Source organism: Remersonia thermophila, chromosome 5, assembly GCF_042764415.1.
Source record: "Remersonia thermophila strain ATCC 22073 chromosome 5, whole genome shotgun sequence".
Taxonomy (NCBI): domain Eukaryota; kingdom Fungi; phylum Ascomycota; class Sordariomycetes; order Sordariales; family Chaetomiaceae; genus Remersonia; species Remersonia thermophila.
Window position 1 is genome coordinate 3,067,897 of NC_092221.1, and position 22,599 is coordinate 3,090,495.

Genomic DNA, 22,599 nt, shown 5'->3' on the forward strand with positions numbered 1-22,599 from the left:
GCTGCTCCAGCCTTCCCCGGTTGACCAGATGAACTCAACCTTCTGATGGGATTGTATTATATGTCGCTCTGTCGCCGTGTTCCAAGCCCTGCCGTTCTCGATAACCCCTTCTTGCGGTGTCCGCTCACCGCATGAGCCACCCCGTGCAAGGACCAGCAGCTTCTTCTTGTACGCCGGCGATCGTTTCCTAGTACTTGATATCCACGCTGCATACATTCCCATCCCGACTTGAGCCGCCACCCACTCTCCGTGACAGACCACCGGGCAAAGCGAAACGGCAGCGTCTCCCTCACCATGGCACCGACCCCCACCGCCGCTCCGGAGGGGCATGTCGACCTCCTGGCGAGACAACAACCCACACCCACGATCACCCTCACCCTCACCCCAACCACAACCGTCATCGTCAATTCCAACACGACCGTACCGCCGGCCCGAAGCACCCTTGACGGCGGAGCAATAGCAGGCATCGTCATCGGCAGTATCGTCGGGTTCCTCCTCCTCTGCTGGCTCTTCTCCTGGGCTCTCCGGCGCCAGACCCGCCCCGCCACGCCCGAGCCTGCGCCCAGTTACTATTACGGCACCACCACCGTCGGGCACCGGTCGCGGTCGAGGGGGCGTTCTCGATCCCGGTCGGCCTCGCGCGGAGGCCACAAACACGACTACGACCACCACCACCATCACCACCACCATCGCCTGCACAGCCAGCATAGCCATCGTCGCCACCACAGCCGGGGGTCGTCGGTGCCGAGGCGCGTCGTGGTGGTGGATCAGCAGGAGGAGGAGAAGACGGTGGGGTATGCGGTGTCCCCCCCGCCGGCCGCGTACTATTCCTCCTCTCGGCTGTCGGGGGAGGGGAGGAGGAGGTCGAGGAGCCTGTCGCGGGAGAGGTACTGATAATTGATTCCGGGCCTGATGCAGCTGGTTCGTTTATGTGGTGGGGATGGTGAAGGTGCGCATGGAGGGATGCTTCCTCGGTTCTCATGTCGAACGTATCGACCCGAGCATGTTTGAAGCATTAATGAATTATCATCGACTGATTACTTGGAATTTCAAAAAGCCTACATTGATTGTACAGAGTCTACGGAATCTATCGGAGGAGTCGGCAATAGTCAATCACCCATCACATATCGCATCTGCACGCTGTTCCCCTAATGATTATGTTGATTCTAACGGATTGCGCCTGGGTGAACGAGGCTGGTACAAACCTCCTTGATCTGCCTGCTGGGATGTCCCAACAGCACGACAGGGGCCCGTTGACGTGGCGACGAACGTTAGAACTGTGCAACATTTTCAAGGCTAGCTCACGCACTTCCTGCCCCCTTTTCTCAGAGGAGAGTACCGCCACGTCAAAGATGACGGCGGCTGTGTTGTAAGTGGTACACCATCCTTGGATTCCTGCAGAGGCATCCGCGTGCCAGAGATTGTCCACGGTCGAGGCAACTGTGCACAAGGCTTGCGGCTGACCCATGCGGTTGTAGACGCGCGGATAGTAGGGGTGCAGTAGCGTGGAAAGGGTGAGCATGATGAGAGGCTCAGCTTTGACTAGGGCTTTGCAAGTCCCGTCGGCTTCCCAGGAAGTCCCATGAACCTGCAGCAAGATGCACGAGCTACGGAGAAGGACGGTGTAGGGACCTACATACTGAGCCAGCGTGCGTTCCCTGAATGAGGTGTGTACATGTGGTGCAGAAGCGCGCGACAAAGTCCGTGGTCTGCCCCGAGAAGCTGGATAATCATGATTATCACCAACATCCCCCCCCCTCCTCTCCACTGCCAGCCAGACTGCCGGAACCTTGCATGGGCGCCATGCGACCGACTGCAGGAGGGCACACACACACACACACACACACACAGCACCCTTGGTGGGTGTGGCGAACTTTGAATTCCATTGGCCGTTCCAGAAGCATGGCTTTTGGGCGTGGGCAGTTGAGGCTTCTGCTGTGAACCTCAGCCTTTTCCCAACCGTTACGCTGCTGTGAGACACCAGGGCACTTAGGGACTTGTTGTGGTACCAGGTAGGAAGAAAGTGGCTGGCCTAGTGGCACCGCCTCCCTCCAGGCACGAACTCCTCGGCGGTGCCCGTTTGTTCCTTCTCAGGGGGTTTGTTTGCCAGGAAGAACACTCAGACAGGGTAGGTTTGGACTTGCCGGAGGAGGAAGCATGATAGCGTCATCGGATGGACAACAAGTTGGAAGAAAGGGAAGGTGGAGCCTCTTGGTCAAAGCGGAGGGAAAGCACAAACCTGAGGGGGAACTTCCAGGTTGAGACCAGAGCAGGAAGACACACTTGCACGCAACAAATGCCACGATAACATACACTCTTTCTTCTCTCTTTTTCTATCTCCCCCCTTCTCTTGATTCGTTTCAACCTCGGCGTCATGGCCACCAATAGAACCGCTCCTGTTCCCAAAACCAGCGCAAGCCCAAATCCCAACGCGAAGCTAAAGCTGAATACGGCCGCTTCCTCACTGACTGGTCTATCGCTGCGCCGCCAGGGAAGGCCTTGATAACGCTCAAACCATGCAGAACCAAGCTGCCCATGAGCCCAGGACGCCGAGCCAATGATCAATTCGCGAATGGCTTCGTGCACGAGTCAGTCACTTTTTGTCGGCTGTTGCATTGCCGAAAAAGTGACCTGACGAATGGACGGAATGGGCTCGGATCCATGATCGACCGAGTCTTTGCGTCGTTTTTCCAAGCAAAGCCAGCAGCCGTCCTCAATTCTGCCCGTCACGACATCACGCACATGCCAACCCTTCTAAGCGCCGACATGCACCTTGACCCCTGGTAGCTCGGCTGCGCCAAGCCAATCTGAGCCGATGCGGGCAGTTTGACGACCGGGAGGACACCCCGGCGCCGGGCAAGCCACGCCAGATCGGGCCAAATCGACACGGCCCCGGCCGGGGAAACCGCCAATAAGAGCGCACGAAGACGTGATATACCTTGAGGAGGTGCTATTTTTACGTTCCACCACCGGGACATGGGAGGATACGTGCGGGGGGACGAACAGCATGGAGATCCAGCGTTCAGCATCTCCCACGGCCGACAGCGAACCGTGCCGGCGAAGAGGGCACCTCCATGAGAGTTCGGCTTGGGCCAAGGCTGCTAGCTGCGTGACCATAATCTTCAACAATGGCTTCATCACACATCCTTCACCGCTGGGGGCCGTGGAGCCGTGGAGCCATGGCGCGACTCTCCGCCTCGCCGAGCTGCGAGCCATCTGCAAAAGGCGCGAAGTCGCGAGAATGGCAGCGGCGGAAGCACTGCAACCGGAGATCGGCACTCCAACCTCCTCCAGTATAAGGGTCGCTTACACCCGCTGGCCTCCGGACTGGGCCAGCCCAACCCCCCCTGCTTGCCTGCTCGTCGACCATGTTGCACACCGCACATCATCTTTGACCGTCACTTCGTCGGCCAGAGAGACATAACATTGCCGTCTTGTCCGTCCGTCTCTTTCCCGTGCACGGCCAGTGGACGCAGACTCGCCACCCGCAATGTGCAACTACGACTACACGCCCTACAAGGGCTGTGCCGACGGCGAGCAGCACTACTTCATCCAATGGATCAAGTGCGGCATGGCCGCTGAGAGCGGCCGCTACTGCTCGCTCGAGGCCTCAACCCGCCTTGAGCAGATCCCCCAGATATCCGGAAACGTCCTGGCCTGCCCGCTGCACGGCCCCGTGGCCGTCCAGCAGTACATCCTCGAAGCCGCCAGCCCGCGCCACCATGAGGAGGACGAAGAGAAGCGCCGTCCTCGGAGCACCACCCGACGCTCCGGGGTCTCCAGGGGCAGGGGCCCCCGCCGGGACTCGAGCAGGGCGGCCGACGAAGCCGCGCACAAGGAGGTCAAGGAGGTGCGGAGGGAGAGCTCCAGACACGAGGCGGCCCACGACTCTTCCGACTCGGAGACCAACTCCCGCGAAAACCGTGCCCGCCGCGCCCGGAAGGCCAGCCGCCAGGCCGAAAGCGAACGCGGCGAGTCCGGCAGGAAGCCGTCCCGGACCAGGTCGCACCGCCGCGCAACCTCCGAAGACCTGGACCGAATCCCTCCCGTACCGCCCTTGTCCATGCGATACGGCCGGAGCGAGACCTCCTTGCCGCTCAAGACGCAGCCCGAGGATCGGAGAGACTCGAGGAGAGCGTCGAACGCGTCCACCACGCACCTGCAATCGCCAACGGATGCTCCTCGCGCCCCGACCGTCGTTGGCCTTCCATCGTCGCCGGACATGCACCACCGCGCCAGCATCCGCCGCGCCCAGAGCGACGCTCTCCTGAAAGACGCCGATCTCCCGCCCCTGCCATCCCCAAGAAGCTGGGTCGTCTCCCCCACGAGCGACAGCTCCCCGGATCACGACCCTGCCCTACCGTTCAGCTCGCCCGGCCGCCGCGGCCGGAGGCCCACTCGCTCCATCGGGGACCGCAGCGTCGACACGTCCATGCGCCGCATTGACGAAGACGTTGCCACCGATGACCTCCACTCAGAACCCCCCCTCAGCCCCAGGTCGCTGCCGCCTCAACCCGGTCCAGCACCCACGCGCTCACCACCCCCAGAGCCCACGGCGGCAGGAGCCCTCCACTACCCGTCTCGTCGCTCTCGGTCCGCCAACCGGCCTCAGCTCAACAGCCTCAAGATCCCCAAGCCCTTGGACAAGTATCAGCGCGAGCACCACTCCGCTCCGACGGCGACGCCGCCCGACACGGAGATCTCGGAGGGCCGCAAGCGCAGCGTCGATGCCGCTCTGGGGAATGCGCCGCAAGCCGCGAGGGAATCGTCGTCGAACCTCCCCACGACGGCCAGGGCATCGGTGGATAGCGGGTATTTGAGCGGACATAGCAAGAACGGGCGGAACACGCTCCAGAAGGCGCCGCCGCAACTCGTGCGGGAGCAGGCGCAACAGCAACAGCAGCAACAGCAGCAGCAACAAACCCAGCAGCAGACGCAGCAGAGTCTGGAACGGGGTCAAAACCAGGAGCAGAGCCCGACAGCCGCGGCTCAGGAACACGCCCGGCCCTCGACAGACGGCCGGGAGTCGCCAGACAAGAAGCCACGCCCGGCGCCCTTGAACCTGGCCAATGCCGCTCCGGGTCATAGGCTGCCCCCTTGCGCGCTGCCCGTGTCGCTCATCTCGCCGAGCTGTCAGTCAGATGCTGAGGCCAGCACGGCGAGCAACGGAAGCAAGAAGACGCACTCGACGCTGCTGCAGCGGATGGGGCTCAAGAGGAAGATTAGCGGGTTGCTTGAGCGGGAGAGGGCCGCGGGAGGCGCAAAAGAGGTTGGTGTGAAGGGGTGAGTTATCATCGTGGTGATGAGTGATTTGGGTTGTTGGCGGGGTGTAACACTACCCCACCCTGATGTTTGGCTTCGTCATTTGACGTGTATTCCCATTTTTTTTTCTTTTTCCAGATCGGACAGCTGATGTAGGAATATACTTAATAGGGGGATTGGAAGCATTCGCAGGATGGGAAGCTTACGGGTTGCGCTTAGCGGGAAAGGGAGCATGACGCCATGAATGACTCGACTGAGATATCCCATATATATCCCGTGCTCAGCGCACATGTTTTCGTTTTCGTTTTTCTTTTTTGTCTCTTGTTCTTTTTCTTTTCAGGTTCTCTTAGGCATACACAACGGTTTTAGGTCTTAGACTTTACACCACCACCTTCGTTGGGCTAATGAATTCCTTGCTTGGATATGGAGTTTCGTCGCTGATGAGGAAAGTGTGGTGTGTACATGAATGGGGACACGTACAACTGGCACCGGAGCAAGGCGTAGAGTGAGGAGCTAACATCGTTTCAAATAGCGGTCAACTATGGCCATCTTCTTCCACGTTTCCGACAAAGAAGCTCCAGGCCAGTCACGCCACCAGATATCCAGCCACAACACGGTCAAGCAGCTTCGTGACATGATATGGATTCGAGAATGCCTAATACAAATGCCAAAAAAGACGCCAACCCCCTAAACAAGTCGCCATTCCCGGCTTAATCAACGATACCCTTGGGCAGAATCGACACGTAATCCACGGGCGCGGGCTCCTCGCCGTCGGGGGTTCCCACCACCTTCAGGACATCTCCCTTGCGAATCCTGACGTCCCTAAACGTGATCCTCGTCGCCGTCTGGCCGTCAATGTAGGGCGACGGCGCCTTGCCGAGGATGTACTCGTGATCTCCCTTCCACCTGCCGATCCTTTGGCTGCCGACGTAGAGCTCCCAGGTGGAGTTGCCGTGGGCCATGTCGTAGTAGTTGACGGCCACGTCGTAGACGCCCGTCTTGACGTTGCGGAGGACGGTGGAGGCGGTGGCGCGGGTCGAGTTGGTGCGGGTGACGATGCAGCGGGTGCCCGAGGCGGCCTCGAAGGGCGACACGGCGTAGGGCACGTAGCCGTCGAGCGTCATGGCCTCGGCCTCGATGCGGTAGGGGTGGCGGCCGACGCGGCCCAGCTCGTCGGGGATGGACGACTTGTTGAAGTAAAAGTTGTTGATGCTGTCGCGCCACACGAGGGCGTGCCCGGCCTGGTACTCGAGGCGGAACAGCACGTGCTCGTAGCGCTCCCTGTCGATGCCGCGGCGCCCGCGCAGCGACTTCCACAGCGCGGGCAAGGTCTGCGCGACGGCGGCGCCGGCGTAGTGCGCGTCGTAAAAGTGCTGGATCACCGTCTTGCCCGACTTGAGCACGTGCGTGTAGGGCACGTGGTGGAACCACAGCAGCAGGTTGTCCGGGGTCGTCTCGATGCGCTCGTACCGGGCGGCCACCTCGGGCGGGTACTGGCCGGCGAAGCCCGTGCCGTTCCACACGGTGCGGTCCATGCCGATCGAGTCGCCGTCGGCGCGCGTCCACTGGCCCCAGGGGTTGCCGTCCTGGGACGCCGGGTTGGGCCCGTAGTGGCCGAGCAGGATGTCGGTCAGCGTCTGCACGCCGAGGTTGCCCGTGTAGTTTTCGTAGGCGGGCCACGACACCATCGACATGTGCGTGATGACGTCGACGACGCGGCGGTCGTCGCTAAAGGTCAGGGCGATCCACTCGCGCAGCACGCCCTCGGACGTGACGTCGGGGTCCCAGGCCAGGCGGCCGTAGGCGTACAGGTTGGACATGGCGAGGTGGCTGCCGAGCCAGGTGGTGTTGGTGCCGACGTTGACGACGCCGGCGTAGCCGCCCAGCCGGCGGCCGAAGCGCTTGCCGCTGATGATGTCGCGGGTGCGCGACTCGCGGCCGTCGACGCGCAGGTCAAAGTCGAGCAGCTCCTTCCACATGGGCGCGAGGTAGACGAGATGGGCCTGCTGGCCGAGGTACTCCTGGGTGATCTGCAGCTCGATGGCGGTGGCCGTCTTGACGAGGTGCGCAAACAGGGGCGACACGGGCTCGCGCACCTGGAAGTCGATGGGGCCGTACTTGATCTGGACGACGACGTTGTCGAGGAAGTCGTCGTCGAGGCCGTCAAAGTAGTCGACGGCGGCGCGGGCGCGGTCGGCCTTCCAGTCGAGCGTCTGGTTGAGCGTCTGGTGGTTGTAGACGAAGGCGCGGAACAGGATGATGCCGCCGTGCGGCTTGAGCGAGCGCGCAAACATGTTGGCGCCGTCGGCGAGCGTGCGGTTGTACGTCATGGGGCCCGGCTGGCCCTCCGAGTTGGCCTTGACGAGGTAGCCCGCCATGTCGGGGATGCGGCGGTACAGCTCGTTGGTGGCCTCGTCCCACCACGCCTGGACGCTGGGCTCGAGCGGGTCAAAGGTCGGCAGCCCGCCGAGCGTCTGCGGCGAGGCAAAGTTGAGCGCCAGCGCGAGCTGCACGCCGTACGGCCGGAACTGGTCGGCGATGCGCGCCAGGCCGTCCATCAGCTCGGGCGTCAGCGTGCGCGGGTCCGCGTTGACGTTGTTGACCACCACGGCGTTGAGGCCGATGGACGCGAGCAGCCGGGCGTACTGGCCGGCGCGGGTCTGGTCGGGGCGCACCTCGCCGTCCCAGAAGAAGATGGAGTCGCCGCCGTAGCCGCGCTCGACGCTGCCGTGCGTGCCGCCGTCCTGGAGGTTGTCCCACTGGTTGACCCAGCGGATCGAGGCGTCGGGCGTCGACGCCAGCGTCACGTCGGAGCAGTTGCCCTGCCCGAGAAGCGCCAGCCACCGGAACGCGCCGTACAGGGCGCCCCGCTCGTTCTGGCCCAGGATGAGAGCGCTCCCGCGCGACACGCTGAGGTAGAAGCCGTCGTCGCCCAGCTCGGGGAGCCTGGCGGCCTCGCGCGGGTGGCTGGCCCTGTAGGCCGCCACCGTGCCCACCGTGACGGCCTTGCCGCCCTTGGCGGGCCGGTTGTTCTTGGGCCTGCCGCGCTCATCGCGCTCGTCGATGCTGAGCTTCTTGCCGAAGAAGCCCTGGATGCCCTGGGCGAGCTCCTGCCCGGCCGTGTGGACCGGCAGGCCCTGGGTGGCGTTGAGCGTGACGATGGAGCTCGGAAGCCTGGCGAGGCAGGACCGGTCGTTGTCGACGCGGGCGTACCTCAGCCAGCCGGCGAGGCCGTCCTCGGCGGCGGCGAAGCCGGTGGCCGCGAGCAGCAGAAGGCTCCGCATGGTGGTGTCTTGTTGGTCCCGGTCTGCGGCGGGAGGAACGGCGGTGCTGGCGGTCCTGGATCCATGGCCGCGGCGTGGGATCCCGTCGCCGGTATAAATGCTGCTTCCTCGGCCACGCTACGCCCGTTCTACGCATGTATCCGCCATGTTCCGAGCCCTCACAAGGGATAGAAAGCCGGGCTGACGGTTGCATTCCCCCTGTCGTCTCGGCTTGCCAAGCCGCGTCGTTTCCACAGGGTTAATTTATCCTAAATGTGACGTCGGCCTCGTCCCTTCGCCAATGCTTCCCTGATGCTCTTTTTTCCACCGCTCACATCGCGCCGATGCACCCGAGAAGCCTAGAAACGTCGGGCGTGGGCTTGCGGGGATGGGCCGCCCAAGAACCCGCCGTCGCCGGGATGGGACTCCCTTTCACCGGGCCGGGCTGGGCACCCGTGTTCCCTGCTTGCCTACCTCCTGTGGTGCTTGGGAGCGAGGTCGTGTCTCGTGCGTGAGGCAGGCGAGTGGTGGATCTCCATGGCGAGCTTCGCTAACGGCCATCCCATCTTCCTGGTCGGTCACGACCCTCTGGCGGGGCGTCTAGAAGCTCAGGATGCTAGCGGTCGAGCGAGCCTCGGCAAGGCATGATGCCACGCCCTGCGCGCCTCGTCTATTCCGAGATTACCCATCCGGGAGCCGGTACAACGTGCTACACAAAGGCCCGTCGCTGATGATGTCCGGCCCAGAGGTTCGGTCTTTGGTACTGCTACCGTGGGTAAATGGGGTTATGGATCTTTCTTGCAGCTCTTCACTTCACATATGAAGACGAATCAACGGGTGAACCGTGCCGGGTGCTCCAACCCTTAATACATCGAGTTACACGCACGCTATGTCAAAGGGCTTGGCAATTCAGGGCCGGCTCGAGGCTGCTTATGAACAGACTCCACGGGCTCTGCTGGGCATGGAGTTAAAAACAGAGGGAAATACGTGCATGGCAATGACTCTGTCTGAATTCCGCCATCCGAAGGGGTGCATGCTGGCAACGACGAAGCAGAACATCTTCAAATCCATGAATGAAGTCAGGAAATGGCTTACTAGTTTCTTCTTGGCTCTGGTCGGTTTACGCCACCCGTACAGTAGGCTCGGTAGTTGCTTGGGCTAGTTAGTAACTCATTATTACCGAACCAGGTAGTTACACAGTATTGCCTTGGAAGACGAATACTTCATAGACGAGTACAGCAGACCTTCCTAACATCCTTGGAGCACATTCAAATCCAGACAGGCCACCGCTCCCCCAGCGTCCTCCCGCCCGTCATCTTCCATCACCCAACCCCCTCTCTCCCGCCGATCAAGTCTTTGTCTTCTTGAACTCGCCATGCTGCAGCGCCTCCGGGTTGTGCTGGACATGGTGGCCGTGCTGGTCCGTGAACAAGACCTAGGTATTGCATCGTAAGAGCAACGAGGCGTCAGGCACGTGGACTTCTCATAGAGCCATTCCCGGGTTCCTCCAGGCGTTCCCGCCGTCTACTCTTGCTGCCGACAAGGAGGACCAAGGTACCTAGGTAGGCGCCAGGCAAAGCAAGACGACGGTAATAAAACCAACCTTGGGCGGGTGTTTCACCCCTTCCTTCTCCGCCTCTTCTTTGGACGTGACGATCTTGTCGACGTCGCCCTCGTGGGCGCCGCTGCGGGCACGGGAGAAGACGTGATCGCCCACGTTGATGGGCTCGCCGTTTTTGTCTCTGAGCGTGCCCGACATGGTCGTGTCCCGCCAAAAGCTGGGCAAACAATGAAAATTACTCGACGATGCTTTGCGTATTGTAACGTGGTGCGAGTGAATTGTGTTGTTGATGGTGCTGTCGATTCTCTCTAGCTGGAGATTCTTTCCTTGTTTTGCCAAACATAAGAAGTCCTTCATGGTCCACGATGGGTAAACAAGACAAAAAGTCTTCTGTGAGCAGCTAGGGGGAGGGGTGGTGGCCGTAATTAGTATTCATTATACTACTATGGCGGGAGGTCGACCAAGTGACGTCAACGGACGACTCTCGCCGCCAGAAGATGGCGTCAAGAATCGGCATGATCCAGCTTCACTTCAGCTGTACCGTAACATCTGATCAGGCTGTCAAGAAGTAATTACCAGGCCAAGAACTAATTACTTGGATGTTTGCGCAGAGCCTTGAAAATGCACTGAAACACACCGACGCGGCTCTTCCAGGCGAGCTGGGATGCACTGTCAACAAGAAAAGACAACGAATTTCTATCCCCCTGTATTCAAAAGCAGCCGGTTGCACCGATCCAGAAAAATTGGTTATTCCCTCCCTTTTTTTTTGTCTTCTTTCTTTCTTTTCTTTTCTTTTTTTTTTTTTTTTTTTTTTTTCTTTTTTTGCATTCCATGATGGGCAGCTTGCAGCGGTCGTTCGGAAAAGAAGCCAACCCGTTCCCGTCTTCGCCGTCATTCATTCATACAGCACAGCACCTAGAGAGGCCTACCAACCAACCTTTCAACGTTTTCTCGACAGAGAAACGATTCTCCCTTCCCCCGACGCCCTCCCTATGACGCAAATCTAAAGAAAAAAAAAAAAAAGAAAAAAGCCAAATGATATCAATGAACGTACGTCAACACATCTCGCCCTTGTGCGCCTCTCTCTCTCTCTCTTTCTCTCGCTAAACGTCTCACTCCGCCGCCACCTCTGCCTTGTCCTCCGGCTGCACCTCCTCCCCATCCGCCGGGGCCTCACCCTCCAGAGGCTTCGCCTTCCCCGCCGCATCCTCCGCGGCGGCGGCGTCGCTGATGCGCGTCAGCTCCGTCACGAAGCTCTGGCCCCACCAGGCGCTCGTGTGCTTAAACACGTAGCGCTCGAGCTTGCGGTAGTTTGCCTCGCGCTGCTCGGGCGACATGGTCACGGCGTCGTGGATCGCGTTGGCGAGCTCCTCGGTGTTCCACGGGTTAACCATGAGGCTGCCGTTGAGGCTCTGGGCGGCGCCCGTGAACTCGGACAGGATCATGACGCCGTGGCGCTCGCGCTGGGTGGCGATGTACTCGTACGAGACGAGGTTCATGCCGTCGCGGGTGGAGCTGACGAGGCAGACGTCGCTGACGGCGTAGAGGGCCGTCAGCTCGTCGAAGCTGACGCTCTGGTGCAGGAAGTGGATGGGCATGAACTCGATGGTGCCGAAGCGGCCGTTGATGCGGCCGACGAGCTCGTTGACGACGGCGCGCAGGTTTTGGTACTCCTCGACGTCCTGGCGGCTGGGCACGGCGACCTGGACCAGCACGATCTTGCCGATCCACTCGGGGTGCTCCGTCAGGAACACCTCGAGGGCGTGAAGCTTTTGGGGCACGCCCTTGATGTAGTCGAGGCGGTCGACGCCGACGATGAGCTTGACGCCCTCGAACTTGCGCTTGAGCGCGGCGATGCGGTTCTGGACCGACTCCTTCTTGAGGCCCTCGACGAACTTGTCCGGGTCGATGCCGATGGGGAACGCGCCGACCGTAACGAAGCGCCCGTTCCACTCAACGCCGTTGGGCGTGGTGGTGGTGGACCTGGAAGGGGGGGCATGTTGTTAGCGGCGTCGGCCCGGGGGGCTTGGTCGGTGGATGGCTCCATGCTACTCACAGGATCCTGGAGCAGCTGCTCAAAAAGTGCCTCGCGTAGTCGTACGTGTGGAAGCCGATCAGATCGCAGTCGAGGATGCCCAGCAGGAGCTGCTCGCGGACGGGCAGGATGCGGTAGATCTCGCTGCTGGGGAACGGCGTGTGCAGGAAGAAGCCGATCTTGATGTTCTTTTTGGTGTCGCCGATCTCCTCGCGCAGCATCTCGGGCAGCAGCATCAGGTGGTAGTCGTGAACCCAGACGAGGTCGCCATCCTGGACGTCCTTGGCCACCTCCTTGGCGAACAGCCTGTTGACCTCCTTGTAGGCTTCCCAGGCGGACTCGTCAAAGGTGATCTCGCCGGGGTGGTAGTGGAACAGGGGCCAAAGGATCGAGTCTGGAGGGCGCGAGGGAGGAGGGGGTTAGTCCGTGGGCCGTGCTGCAGACGTTGGGGGAGGAGGAGGAATACGCACTCGCAAAGCCGTTGTAGTGGCGATCGGCCAGCTCGTCGTCGACGAACACGGGGATGGCGTTGTACTTTTCCTTGAGCTCCTGGCGCATGGGGCCGGCGTCGGCGTCGGGCACCTCCAAGCCTGGCCAGCCGTACCACTGGAAGCTTGTTGTCTTGGAGAGGCCGCTGAGGCCGGTGACGAGGCCGCCCGAGGACATGGAGAAGGTGTATTGGCCATCTTCGGAGCGCTTGATGGTGATGGGGAGGCGGTTCGAGATCAGCAGCAGGCGGCCCGAGTTGCCGACGTGGTCCGTGACGACGCCCGGCATGGTGATGATGTTGACGTCGTGGATGGCGAGGTTCGCAGGGGCGGGACGGGCTGTCTCACAACGTCTCGGTGCGCTCTTGATGCGCCGGTCCGGGTGGGCTCGCAGCTGGTCGCTGTCGAGTGCTGTGGTGTGTGGTGGGGAGCCTCGGGATCCCAAAGGGATACAGGGATGCAGGGCGGCGAGGACGAGATGGCAGAAATGAAAGCGGTTTGTCCTCCGGGAGGGGGAGACGTGAGGGACACTTGAAGTGGAAGTGGATGGAAGTGAGGAAAGTGGATAGGGAGGGATTCCGGGCTGAAGACGAGACCACGGCAATGGAAACCCCGGTGACGTTATTTCAGCGGGACAAAAAAGATTCCAGAACCAACCGGAGCCTGAGCTTCAGGCTCTCTCCCCTTTGGCTGCGCCCTGGACCTGGGAGGCGGGCCGGCCGTTGATGGTGCTGGGATCTCGGCGGGGCACTGGCAGGGACGGAACACGGCGGAACACGGAGCGGGGTAGGTAAGGTAACGTAGTTAGCCTACACCAGTGGGCGGCCGATGGGTGTTTCACGCTTTGATCCTCCAACAGCCTGTCAAAACATCGGGTGCCGGGTGGGGTGGGGGGGGGGAGGCCCTATCGCCTAAGGCGGGCAAGCATACTGCGTACAGAAAGATACCTACCCAAGGTGCTATGTAGGTACCTAACCGGGAGGTTTGGATGAGCGAGTCATCTCGGGAATCAAGGGGTATTATCCAACGTCTTTTTCTGGTTTCGTGATTCTTGGAAAAGCATGGTCAAAAGCCCCGCTCCGCTGTCCGACTGCATGCAGAACGGAGGCGCCCGGTAACGTTAACGATCCTCGTAACATTGGGTGGTAATTTTCGGGTCCTGGCCGTGGGTCCACCCTGCGCCCGACCTGCCTGGTGACGTCCCTCAGCCCTCCCAACGGCACAGGCTCGCATCTGCTGATGATTCCTTGTGATGCCGCTGTGCGACCAGGAGACGGCAGGCCATTCGACACGCAGACGGGCCGCTTCTGAAGGACGAATGCAACCCTGGTAGCGCGCTTTTTTTTCCCCTTTTCCCTTCTCTTTTTTTTTACCATGCCGCCGTCAATGGGCTTCGTGCGGAAATGCCGCACCGAACCGCTTCCGACAGGCACCGGCATTGGGAGACTTGCTGCATGGTGATGCTGGAGCTCAAAGTGTACTACTATGCAGCTTGTCGTCGGGCCCTTCATTGCTGGAGGGCCGAGGGCCGTAGCATGGCCAGACTTCACCTACGACCCGATCCAGGCCGCGATTCATGCCATCTCAATCAGTTGGCTGACCTTGCTGGCCACGGTCGGTGTCGTCAAGACCTTCAAACAGCGGTGGCACAGCACCCTCAACAGACTCCCACAACTGCATCCGACCGAACCAATAACAGCCTTCAGACAGACCACGATGGGTTGTCTGTCAGATAGGTACTGGCCATGGCCAGGGGGGGCGGGATTTGACGAGAGAGGACCGTTGGACTTTTTTTTCTCTCTCTCGCTCGATTACCTTGCCGAGAGACTTTAGCCGATCAGCTCGAGGCGAGACAAGCACGCTTCCAGGTTTCGTTTGTTGGCGTTTTGCTCGTCCGGGCCGAAGCGCCACCACCTCAACCGGGCATCGTGTTTCGTGATTCGGGATTGTAAAGCAAGGTGCCTTCCATACGTTTCTTACAGTACGCCCCACACTCCACTTACACCCGCCGCCGGCTTTCCTCTCTGAGCACCCAGGTGGATCAGATGATTTCCACCGCATCTCTCGTCCATCGGAACATGCAATGCGGTCCTGCAAGCCACGGAGCAAAACGTCTCGGATAGGACTGTTGAAAACAGTGCCAACTCGGCGATGCTCAACTCCTTGCATCGCGTCCAGCTAGCGCGTAGACATGGCCTGAAAGGCCCATGCCAAGCTTGCTGTAATACTGTGTAGTAACTCGTTAGCAGTTTTCCATATTATTTACAACCGCAAAGTCTCCGGCTTGGCGGCCCGGCACTGGCGTTGTTTCGGCCGCCCGGCAGCCAAGAAGACCAAGCCGCCGAGCCTGCGCCGGTACGAGAAGCAGTCACCTTATCACCACCGTCACGGAAGACTGTCCAAAATGGACCGCAAACCCTTTTTGCAAACACTGTGCTTATTGCTACAGAGGGACGTGAGGAATCGGGGAAAAAAAGTTACAGGCAGAAAGAAAAGAAAAGAATCCTAGAACAAGTAGAAAGAAAAAAAGCATACAACACCCGGTATTCGCTGGTCGTCACCGACCCAGCTAACTACTCCTCGGGCCCTCACAAGCGTACGGGGGAGAGCGGACGGGATCACCTGCTTTCTTGTGGTTTGGGCATGGCCGGCCATGGGTAACTAGAAGCCGCCCATAGCCTGTGTTGAATTGTTCCCATCCCCAGGATCCCCGCAGAACGACCCGTGACCGACCTCGAGGAGACCCGGCTCTCGACGCTCAACAAGTAACAGATATGATGGATGTATTCTGGGTATCTTAAATGCGATTTCAGGCCCCAACGCCATTGCCATTGCCCTCGCCATGCCAAATGCCTCCTGTTTCCCATTCGTGAGAACCGCGCCGGGGCTCACGATCCCGATGCCCTCCTCCCCTCGCCCAGCTCCCTCCCCTCGCTCAGCTCCCTCCCCTCGCTCAGCTCCCTCCCCTCGCTCAGCTCCCTCCCCTGAGCATCTTCCAGATGCGATATCCTCCTACCCCAGCGCTGCTCCTCCGCGCTCTGCCTCGAGCGCTTGCTTCGATCCAAAAACGTGACATACGAGGAGGGGGAGGCGACCGCGGCCGAGCATGTGCCCTTCCTGCCCTTCTCGGGCAGCTCGATGAACGACACGTTCTGGACGTCCCTGGGCTTGCGCGGGATGAGCATGCGGAGAACAGGGATGGAGGCGGCCATGATGCAGGTGGCCGGCTCGGCCGTGCCAAAGATGAACAGGTCTACCGTGGTGGCTGGGTTCGGTTGGCCGGGGTTAGCGTGGCGTGGGCGTTGCCGGGAGGCTCGTGGTTTGGGCATGGCCGACGCGGACGAGCCTCGTGGCGGGGATCGGACAAAGACGCAACAACACACTCACCGTTGCTGTTCCCAATCACGTACAATGTTCGAATCTTGAGAAAGGCCATGATGCCGGCGCTGCCTCGCGAGAACCTCGTTAGCCTTGATTCACCGTGCACCGAGGCGCGGGGGGCCGGGGTGTTGAAGGAGCTCACATCACCCCGACGCTCATGGCGATCGCCGCGCCCAGCTTTTCCTTCTTGTTGATGGCCACCGTCAGGATGATCTTCCATGGCAGGATGGCTAGGATGATGTCCATGCTGCCGGAAAAGGCTGCGCGCATGGTGAGTTAGCCATCCTCGGCCGCGCGGCGACGGACGTGCTGGTGTCTGGAGGGGGGAATTCCCGATGAATTACGCATCGACACTCACCAGCCACAAACGTGTTGTACGTTTGAACAACCTCCGGCGGGTAGCAGCTCCCCGCCATCTCCCAATTCCACAGCTTTCTCACGGGCCAGCACTGGATCCACTGGATGAGGCCGTTGGAGCCAAAAACGAGGTTGACGCTGACGATGATGGCCCACACAAACAGCCTCACGCCTCCGCCGCTGGGCGCGAGCCGCAGCAAGGAGATGGCGAACGATGTCTTGCTCCAGCACGTCGCCAGGATCGAGGCAAACCCGGCCGCGATGGAATAAACGGCAACGGCAGAAACGGAGCCATCATCCAGGTAGCCGTAAAGCCGACCGAGCCCGTGGGTGGTGGCAACGGTTTGGAGGGCGACGGAGACGACGAGAGCGACCTGGAAACCGATGGTCAGCGACGGAGCCATGACGGGACACCGCGGTGTAGATGTAATTATCAACTATCGGCGCGCATGGATCAGCCGCGTACCCAGCTCGCTATGAGAACGTAGTCGTCCCACCACAGTGGCTTACGCCTCACCACCTTGCAATACACCCTCAGGCCCAGAAACAACGTCGCCAGCCCCGCCAGCAGCCAGATGACGCGGTTGAGGTACGGGCCTAGGTTGACATCCGGCAGAGGCTCCTGCTGCTCGTCAAGGCGTCGGCTGAGCGGCTGGGCCGGGCCGCGCATGTTCGGTTGTAACGGTAGATGCCGTGGGAGGTGGATGTCGGATCGCGAGCAGGCATACAAAGGCAACGCACGACGTGAGCTTAAATCAAAAAATCAACCCCGTCGCTGATCCAGAGCCCCCCCCACGGTTCAGCCCAAGGTTGCTGCGTCAAAGGGGAGCGGCGGCCCAGCATATCTTGGATCAGATATACCGATTTCTGGGTGGATGAGATCCCGAGGCAAAGGGGACGCGAGTGCTGAAGAAGGACCGACCAAGTCAAAAAGACCCCGACAGCTGGACCGGGCATCGAAGCGAGGGCTGCGCTTCGCTCAATTTTATCACGCAAGCGTCTGTGCGGAGAGAGGGCCCTCTCAGCTGCGATGCGGTCTGGCCACTAGTCGTACGTACGAGGAGAGAACGTTTCGCTGCCGAGGTCCCGATCCGCCACCATGGCGTCGATACCAGTTCGACAAGACCTCGAGCCCGCATGGAAGCCTGGGCAGCCAGCATGGCGGGCAATGCTGGCTGTCAAGCCCTCCCCAGAAACCCGGCAACCCAGGGAACCCCGTTGACAGATCACCTCTAGGGAGGTGTGCTCTGCCTACTGTTACCTACCAGGGAACCGCCAACCAGGAATGGGGGGTCCAAACCCCTGGCTGACGGCAGGCCACCCGCACAACCATCCCGCGGCCACGATGATTGTGGAAGGCTGGATGCAACCCTCGGTTGAACGCTGCGCAGAGGTTGGCGAGGGTAAGGTGGGCGGAAGGTGGTGGTCCGAGGGCCTGAGCCCTGCTCGGGCTCCCGTACCGTTACATCGGGCCATCGAGAGCAAGCCGCTGACAGCCCGCTGAGAGAAGCGGGCTCGATCAATTGCGTTGCTCCAGGGCGGTGTACTGTGTACAGAAGGATTTGCCTCTTGAAAGAGACGCGGAGCCTCACGCCTGCATAACTTACCCTGAGCATCGTGAACGTGGCCGTCAGGATCGCCGTACCTACTCTTGGCACTTTTACAACTCGCATAGGTAATGCCAACAGCAGAAGGACCTCCTCGTTTCAGGGCATCGATGATTATCTTCCTGAGCACCGCAGTGTCCCACATTTGGCAGGCAAGGTAGTTGAGGTGGCATGGCAGTTCTCAGAAAGCACTAGCTAGTTCTTACCTCCGTCAACTTCCAACAACCAGTCGGCCAAAGAAACCTGTTGGTGATGATGATAGGATTTGCGTGGAGATACTACTGTGTACATGATGCCAAGATAGAGCACGCCTTTGCGCGATGGGCGTCATTGCACAAGAGCAGCAATCCATGTCGCAATGTTCAGAATGTTCGGAATTGGGAGTTCTTGCTAAAGAAGATGCCAAGGGATTCAAAGTTCCCGTTAAGACTCCAGCTCGGGTCGTTTCCATGGATAATTATGGTTCACATCAGCAGCGAGCCACTCACACACGCCAACTATACAGACGCTCCTTGGTGAGACGCCGAGAGTGAACCTCTTTGAAAAAAATCAAAGATCAACTACTGGTATCATTTCTCAAAGGTCGGATTTCGAACTTTTTTTTTTTTTTTTCAATGCCATGGACAACAGAGATGCCGAACGGGTAGGTGTCAAGCTCAATGCAATAGCATATCCATCCGCCCATTATTCTGGCCGATATAGGTCGAGTCCAAGGTAGTTAAGTAAGTGTGCATTCGACTCCGCCGCTAGTGAGCTCATCTCGTTCACAAGCGTGCCAGGTCCACCCCCTTACTATCGCGCGCCTCGCCTCTCGTACTCGTACCCGGCAAAGGCAGATCAAAATCCTGCAACAAGCGAAACCGAAATGGACAAAAAAGCAAGCATGCGATTTCGCAGGACGAGGCTGCCAGGAGTCTTGATCAACTCGTTCAACTCTGCCCGGCGGTGTTGGTTCGTCCATCGGGGGCTGTTCAACACCATCGCGATCGTGTCGACGAATACTTTCTTCACCCGGCGCCAACATTCTCTGACCGCCGCGACATGGCTCTCTTGAGCCTCAACGCCGGGCAGCTCCTCGGAGCGGCCCTGGCCTCTGTAAGTCCTCCTCTCCTCTCCCTGCCCCTTGACAACGCAAGTCCTCGCGCGACTCAGAGCCCTGAGTCTCGAGAGTCGACCATCGCCGCTCTTTCTTCCTTTCTTTTCCCCCCGAAAAGAAAAACAAACGAAAGAAAACATCCAAACCATCATGGACAAAAGACCGACTAACGGCCGGCTTAGTTGGTGCTCTACGCAGCCTGCAAGATCATCTACAACCTCTACCTCCACCCCCTGCGCCGCTTCCCCGGACCGACCCTGATGCGCGCGACCCGCTGGGGCTACAACGTCAAGCGCCTGCGCGGAACGCTGTCCTTCGACATGCTCGACCTGCACCGGCGCTACGGCCCCGTCGTGCGCGTCGCGCCGGACGAGCTCGCGTTCGCCGACGCGAGGGCGTGGAAGGACATCATGGGCCACCGCACCAGCCAGACCCCCTCGTCCCGCGGCGACGAGTTTGCCAAGTGGGAGCAGCACTATCACCCGGTCCCCGAGATACCCAGGGACATCGTCATCGCCGGGCGCGAGGAGCATCAGCTGCTGCGGCGGGCGCTCAGCCACGGGTTCAGCGAGAGGAGCATGCGGGAGCAGCAGCCCATCATCAAGCGGTACATCGATCTGCTGATGGCTCGGCTGAGGGAGCGGGCGGGGACGGGCGAGAAGGTGGACGTGGCCATGTGGTACAACTGCACCACGTTCGACGTCATTGGGGATTTGGCGTTTGGGGAGAGGTAAGGTTTCCCGTCTCTCCTTTTGTTGTGTGTGGTGTGGGGAATGGCGAGAGGAGGAGGAGGAGGAGGATGCGTGTGTTTTCAGGTGACCTGGCTGACCCTCCACGCGCGTGATAACAGCTTCGGATGCCTGGAAAACAGCGCCTTGCACCCGTGGGTCAAGGCCATGTTTGAAATGTCGCGGGCAGGCACGCTGGTGCAAAGCCTCGCCGGCTATCCGTTGATTTTGAAGATGCTGCTTGGCATGGCGCCGACGAGCTTCAAGGAGGAGCACGAGAAACACAAGCAGATGGCCCTGGAAAAGCTGCGGCGGCGCATGGAGGCGGGCAAGGAGCGGCCGGACCTGATCGAAGGGCTGCTCAAGCGGGCGGATGAATGGGTAGGTTGGCTGCTTGTTGGCCTCGCCGTTTTTTTTTTTTACTTTTCTCGTTTTTGAATTTTTTTTTCCACGGGAGATCCGACGCTGATGCTCTCACTTTCCGCAGGGTCTCACTCTCGAAAAGCTTCAAGCCAACAGCGGCGTTCTGGTGATCGGCGGTTCCGAAACAACGGCGACGCTGCTGGCGGGCGTGACGTTTTATCTGCTCACGAACCGTGAGGCCATGACGAAGCTCGCGGCCGAAGTTCGGGGGGCGTTCAGGTCCGAGGACGAGATCGACTTCACCAGCGTCAGCACGCTGCCGTACATGCTAGCCTGCCTCGACGAGGCGCTGCGCATGTACCCGCCGGTGCCGACCGGGCTGCCGCGCGTGGTGCCCAAGGGCGGAGCCACCATTGCGGGGACGTACGTGCCCGAGAATGTGAGTGAAACCAAAAGACGCGAGGTTGGGTGCCATGCCGGGAGGGTGAGGTGCTAATCAATGCATTCCTATGGCAGACCGTCGTGGCGGTCCACCAGTGGGCGATGTACCACAACGAACAACACTTCAAGGACCCGTTCGTGTTCCACCCCGAGAGGTGGCTCGGCGACCCTGCGTTTGCGGACGACAACAAGGAGGCCTTCCAGCCGTTTCACGTGGGCCCGCGAAACTGCATCGGACGGAACCTGGCATACATCGAGATGCGGCTCATCCTGGCCCGGGTGCTGTGGAGCTTTGACATGCAGATCGCCGACGACAGCCTGGACTGGATGAGCAAGCAGCGCGTCTTTAACCTGTGGGAAAAGGGACCGCTGAACGTGTACCTGACGCCGGTCAAGAGGTAGCGGGACGGGGATTGGGATTGCACCAGTTGCATCAGCCAAAATTGGGGGTATCAAGGAACGATAGACGGGAGCAACGTCATAAAGCACCATCCAAAAGCACCATGTTCCTAGGAACTGAACTGTATAACAAGAGCCAACATGCATCCAGGATAGAAGGGGTAAAAAATAAATTCATGCGCAGGGGTATCCAAAAGCAACACTAACTACCACCGACCCAACCCAAAACCTCATCCGCTCACCGCGCTCGTGACGACATGAGACATGACGACATGAGACATCAGATACCGCACACCAGCCAGTAGCTCAGCAGGCCGGCAGCCACCAGCAAGGCCCCGCGGACCCTGGCGGCGGGACCTCCCGAATGCTGGCCCGCGTACTGGGCGCTCAGAAGCATGGGCGGCTCGATGGTGGGGCTGGCGACGCTTTCGACAACCTGGCCGTTGGACGCGAGGATCTTGTGGCCCGTCATGTACTGGATGTTGTAGACGGGGGCCGAGGTGAGGACGGACGGGGTGCCCAGCTGGGTCGGGCAGACGGCCTGGTTCGCGGCCGGCCAGTCCAGGTCGCAGGGCTCGTCGTTGCCCCACGAGCAGATGGGATCCAGGATGTTGTAGAGGACGTGGTTCTTGCCGACCCACGTGTCGCGGGACAGGCAGCTGGCGAGGTAGTTCATGCTGTTGGCGGCGCTGAGGGGCAGCCTGTGGCCGTCGGTGTGGATCAGGTGGGCGCAGCGCGAGGGGTCGACGTCTTGGTACTCCATGGGCACGGCGCCGCCGGTGGTGGGGCGCTCGGTGGCCGAGTAGCCCGTCAGGAGATAGTTCCAGGCATCGTAGCTGACGTCGTAGGCGCCCTCGGACTGGTCGATGCGGAGCAGGTACACGGTGCGGCCCTCGTAGCTGAGGGAGACGCAGATGTTGTCGCAGTCGACCGAGGCGGGCCAGTAGGCGATACGGTTCGTGTCCACCTTGCAGCCCAAGACTCCGACCGACGACGAGTAGCTCTCGTGGGGCGTGGCCCAGACGGTACCCTTGGCGGCGTGCGCCGTGCTCGCGGCGGCGAGAAGACAAGAGAAGAGGGAAAGAAGGGAGCGGCGCATGCTGGGCGCTCGAGAAACAAGGTCAAGAAAGGAATGGACCGTGATCAAGCCTGTGGTTGGGCGATCTGCCGAGGGATGGAAGGAATGTGCGCGAGGCGCTGGAGGTGGTGGAGGTGGAAAAAAATGAGAGTGGTGTCAATGAGCTGACTGAGGGAGGGCGAATCGTCTGTGTGAGGCTCAGCTAAAGGAAAGACATGGCACCATGGCGATGCAAGACACCAGAGGGCGGCGCCGGAACCGTGAGCCAAAGCTACGACACACGCGCGAGGACGAGGTCGCGATGCTGGATGGTTGGGGGTTGGGCTGAGAAGGAGCGAAAATCCGGGGGAACCGGCCAGGTCCCCCAGAGGATGAGCAACGGCCGTCAGAAAAACGCCATGGTCGCAACTGTCACACGCAGGGCTGTGAGCCCGTGAGATTGCTCTTCCGGGAACAGATTAGCGCCGGGTCCGGTGGAGCAAGCCAATTGGTTCCTGCAGGGCCAAGCCAGGCACCAGGCACCGTCCGGGTCTTGAGCCG

At 60.4% G+C, this 22,599-nt stretch overlaps 8 protein-coding genes across 8 annotated transcripts; 3 read left to right on the forward strand and 5 right to left on the reverse strand.

The window, feature by feature from the left end:
* Positions 1-294: 294 nt before the first annotated feature.
* On the forward strand, positions 295-894 carry VTJ83DRAFT_6080 (uncharacterized protein; the record flags this gene model as incomplete). The annotated part of the gene is made up of 1 exon (XM_071012752.1): positions 295-894. The coding sequence occupies one exon, from the start codon at positions 295-297 to the stop codon at positions 892-894; it is 600 nt and encodes a 199-aa protein (XP_070865455.1).
* Positions 895-3,490: 2,596 nt separating this feature from the next.
* VTJ83DRAFT_6081 (uncharacterized protein) lies at positions 3,491-5,287 on the forward strand (the record flags this gene model as incomplete). The annotated part of the gene is made up of 1 exon (XM_071012753.1): positions 3,491-5,287. One exon carries the CDS (start codon positions 3,491-3,493, stop codon positions 5,285-5,287), a length of 1,797 nt encoding a protein of 598 aa, XP_070865456.1.
* Positions 5,288-5,972: 685 nt separating this feature from the next.
* Positions 5,973-8,546, reverse strand: VTJ83DRAFT_6082 (uncharacterized protein; the record flags this gene model as incomplete). The annotated part of the gene is made up of 1 exon (XM_071012754.1): positions 5,973-8,546. The coding sequence occupies one exon, from the start codon at positions 8,544-8,546 to the stop codon at positions 5,973-5,975; it is 2,574 nt and encodes an 857-aa protein (XP_070865457.1).
* A 1,327-nt stretch (positions 8,547-9,873) lies between these two features.
* On the reverse strand, positions 9,874-10,443 carry VTJ83DRAFT_6083 (uncharacterized protein; the record flags this gene model as incomplete). Its single annotated transcript, XM_071012755.1, has 2 exons — positions 9,874-9,960; positions 10,129-10,443. The coding sequence occupies 2 exons, from the start codon at positions 10,441-10,443 to the stop codon at positions 9,874-9,876; spliced, it is 402 nt and encodes a 133-aa protein (XP_070865458.1).
* Positions 10,444-11,198: 755 nt separating this feature from the next.
* On the reverse strand, positions 11,199-12,898 carry VTJ83DRAFT_6084 (uncharacterized protein; the record flags this gene model as incomplete). Its single annotated transcript, XM_071012756.1, has 3 exons — positions 11,199-12,069; positions 12,143-12,515; positions 12,592-12,898. 3 exons carry the CDS (start codon positions 12,896-12,898, stop codon positions 11,199-11,201), a joined length of 1,551 nt encoding a protein of 516 aa, XP_070865459.1.
* A 2,599-nt stretch (positions 12,899-15,497) lies between these two features.
* Positions 15,498-17,017, reverse strand: VTJ83DRAFT_6085 (uncharacterized protein; the record flags this gene model as incomplete). The annotated part of the gene is made up of 5 exons (XM_071012757.1): positions 15,498-15,874; positions 15,997-16,055; positions 16,133-16,250; positions 16,349-16,721; positions 16,814-17,017. The coding sequence occupies 5 exons, from the start codon at positions 17,015-17,017 to the stop codon at positions 15,498-15,500; spliced, it is 1,131 nt and encodes a 376-aa protein (XP_070865460.1).
* Positions 17,018-18,995: 1,978 nt separating this feature from the next.
* VTJ83DRAFT_6086 (uncharacterized protein) lies at positions 18,996-20,984 on the forward strand (the record flags this gene model as incomplete). Its single annotated transcript, XM_071012758.1, has 5 exons — positions 18,996-19,049; positions 19,233-19,780; positions 19,901-20,159; positions 20,266-20,580; positions 20,658-20,984. 5 exons carry the CDS (start codon positions 18,996-18,998, stop codon positions 20,982-20,984), a joined length of 1,503 nt encoding a protein of 500 aa, XP_070865461.1.
* Positions 20,985-21,261: 277 nt separating this feature from the next.
* On the reverse strand, positions 21,262-22,080 carry VTJ83DRAFT_6087 (uncharacterized protein; the record flags this gene model as incomplete). The annotated part of the gene is made up of 1 exon (XM_071012759.1): positions 21,262-22,080. One exon carries the CDS (start codon positions 22,078-22,080, stop codon positions 21,262-21,264), a length of 819 nt encoding a protein of 272 aa, XP_070865462.1.
* Between the last annotated feature and the right edge of the window lie 519 nt (positions 22,081-22,599).